The sequence below is a fragment of the Myotis davidii genome, unplaced genomic scaffold (genome assembly GCF_000327345.1).
Source record: "Myotis davidii unplaced genomic scaffold, ASM32734v1 scaffold290, whole genome shotgun sequence".
Classification (NCBI taxonomy): Eukaryota; Metazoa; Chordata; class Mammalia; order Chiroptera; family Vespertilionidae; genus Myotis; species Myotis davidii.
Genome location: NW_006285049.1, coordinates 4,014,654 through 4,017,391, shown reverse-complemented (window position 1 = coordinate 4,017,391; position 2,738 = coordinate 4,014,654). Strand labels below are relative to the sequence as shown.

Genomic DNA, 2,738 nt, shown 5'->3' with positions numbered 1-2,738 from the left:
CTCAAATTGCCCCCCTTAAAAATCAAATTGCTCTGCCCCATGTTGGGAACCACTGTATTAGAGGGGATCAAAAGTAGATTACATAAAGCAGAGGATTGAATCAGCAGTTTGGCAGATAAGGTTGCAGAAAACACCCAATCAGAACAGCTAAAAGAATCCAAAAAAAACCAAAAAAATAAGGATAGTTTAACCCCTTCCCCAACAATTTTTTTGTTAAAAACGTTTCTTTTTCAGACTAATTTTTTTATTTTGGTTCTATATAGTATTTTTGATGCTGGTTATGAAAACAGTTTGTAATTATTTTTTCTTCCCATTTTTGTGGTTAAGAATAGTATTTCCTCAGAAAGTTTCTAGATGAAATTATTTAGAATGGTACGTATGTAGCTGGTTTTTGAAGGTAAAGTTTTAGACGAGTATACTCGTCGACTACTGAAAAAAGAACATTTTGTGAAAACGTGTATACACGTTTCTGCCGGGGAAGGGGTTAAAGAGCCCCTGAACAACATCAAGCATGCCAGCATTCACATAATGGGGGTACCAGAAGGAGAGAGAGCAAGAAATTAAAAACTTATTTGAAGCAATAATGACAGAAAACTTCCCTAGCTTGGCAAAGGAAATGTCCTGGACGTACCTATCCAGGAAGCACAGAGAGTCCCCAGTGAGGTGAACTCAAAGAGACCCACACCAAGACACATCATAATTAAAATCACAAAGGTTAGAGACAGAGAGTATCTTAAAAGCAGCAAGAGATAAGCAGTTAGTTACCCAGAAGGAAGCTGCCATAAGACTGTCAGCTGATTTTGCAACAGAAACTTTGCAGGCCATAGAGATGACATGAAATATTCAAAGTGATGAAAAGCAAAGACCTACAACCAACATTATTCTACCCAGCAAAGCTATCATTTAAAGCAATTTTAAAACCCTGTATACAATATCTATTACGAGTTTTATAAAGCTCAAATCAAGCAAGACCAAACAATGTATTATTTTGGGATGTATACATATTTTGTTAAACTTTAAGTAAAAAAAATATATAGAGTTTACTTTTGAGGAAGAGGCTTGGGAAGATAGAAAAGGCACACACACTAGAAATGTACAGAATTATCAGTGTTGTGGTGAGTACTGTAGATACTAGAGCTGATCTTTTCTATCAAATAGTATTCCTGAAATAAGTAACAGCATGGAGCTCCTTGGCCCAGCCCGGACACACATGTGCAGTGCCCACCCCCTTGTCCAGATGCACTGCCATGATGACCAGCAAGAATAAAGGAGAGAACTGTTCCCTCCATGTCTTTCTGGTTGACTTCTTTCTTTTTCTCTCCTTCAGCATGTCATCTACTCTGTGAAATTCTTCCTGTCATATGCAATTCCAGACGTATCGAAAAGGACGAGGAGCAAGATCAAGAGAGAAAAATACCTAACCCAAAAGCTTCTTCATGAGAATCACCTCAAAGACATGACCAAAAATATGGGGGTCATCGCTGAGACCATAATGGGAGCAGCAGATAACCATTTACGACCCAAATTAGAATAAGAGCTTTAGGTTCTGAGAAGCACTTGAAAGAATTTTACTCTGTCAAAAATTACTATGAACCTCTGATGAAAATGCTTCAAAAGCACCCCTTCTGCAGCAGGATGGACTGTGTTTTCCTGTTTGTTTTTAGGGAGTGTTTTGCTGCTTCACTTTGCCAGACCTGCGCTAGTGACCTTCCCCTCACAGTGCCATCCTTAGAGACGAGACACGCCAGCTTCTGCGTGACTGAAAATCGCTGCCTCAGAGTTCTGCCTGAACGCTGTATGAAGTGGCAAATAGACTCAAGGATTCCTGACATTTGGGCGAATTATCACAGCCCTACAGACAAGGAAACCTCAGTGAACAGGAAACAGTTTCAGTCTTCATGATGGCTAGCTGTCCATCTCACAGAACGCTCTTCGTGCACGGGGATGAGGACAGCGAGGTCCTGCAGCGTGTTTGTGCTAACCCACAGCGACGCCTCTTACTCCCAGGAGCCGTCCCAGAATGTTCTGTGCCTAATCAATGTTGACTGCTTTGCAGCTCAAAGGGAATAAGATGACAAATGCAGGGAAAGTTACAGATTCAAATAGAATTTCATTCCTATTGATCAGGATAATTAATTTACCTCTCCTACTAAAGATGTATAGTTTCTTGGGGGGGGGGGGAAATCAAGGAATTAAAATTACCTCTTCTAAAGATGTGTAGTTTCTTGGAAAAACAAAGAAATCAAGGAATTAAAATTACATTTCTATCAACGTAATAGTCTGGGGAAGATAAGCCATCAATTTCCCACAGTTGCCCTTTATCCACTAGCTGCAGGGCGCACAGTATTGCAGATCACGAGTGCCATCGCGAATGGCGCCCTACACAGCCACTGTGACATGATGGTGCCGAGCGCGCTTACCAGAACACAAGTGCCCTGATGGTGAGCCACACTGTGTCCCTGTGTGGGGAGCACCCTTTGGCAAGGATTCTGCATGTCCATGGGTTCAACATACCAAAGCCTCTGCCCCAAGTAGCTCCCTGCACCCTCCATTCTCCTATTCCCAACCCAGGAACTTGTTTGTAATTGCATGTTTGCACCAGAAGGGCATTTGTGGGGAGGGAGGAAGACAGGAGTAAACCCAGATTATTCCCACCCAGAAAAGACTCTGGGTTTGATTTGTACTTCCAGCATCTTTAAAGCCAATCGGGCATTTAGGCTCTGAAAAGAGAATGGTTT

General features: G+C 41.7%; 1 protein-coding gene across 1 annotated transcript in view; it reads left to right on the top strand.

Annotated features, from left to right (window-relative positions):
* ANO6 (anoctamin 6) overlaps positions 1-2,738 on the top strand; it is a 144,227-nt gene that overhangs the window by 141,086 nt on the left and 403 nt on the right. Inside the window, exon 19 of the mRNA XM_006755573.2 lies at positions 1,328-2,738. This exon is cut by the window's right edge and continues 403 nt beyond it. Within this exon, the coding sequence (XP_006755636.1) occupies positions 1,328-1,534 (207 nt within the window). The 3' untranslated portion in view covers positions 1,535-2,738. The remainder of the gene's footprint in view (positions 1-1,327) is intronic.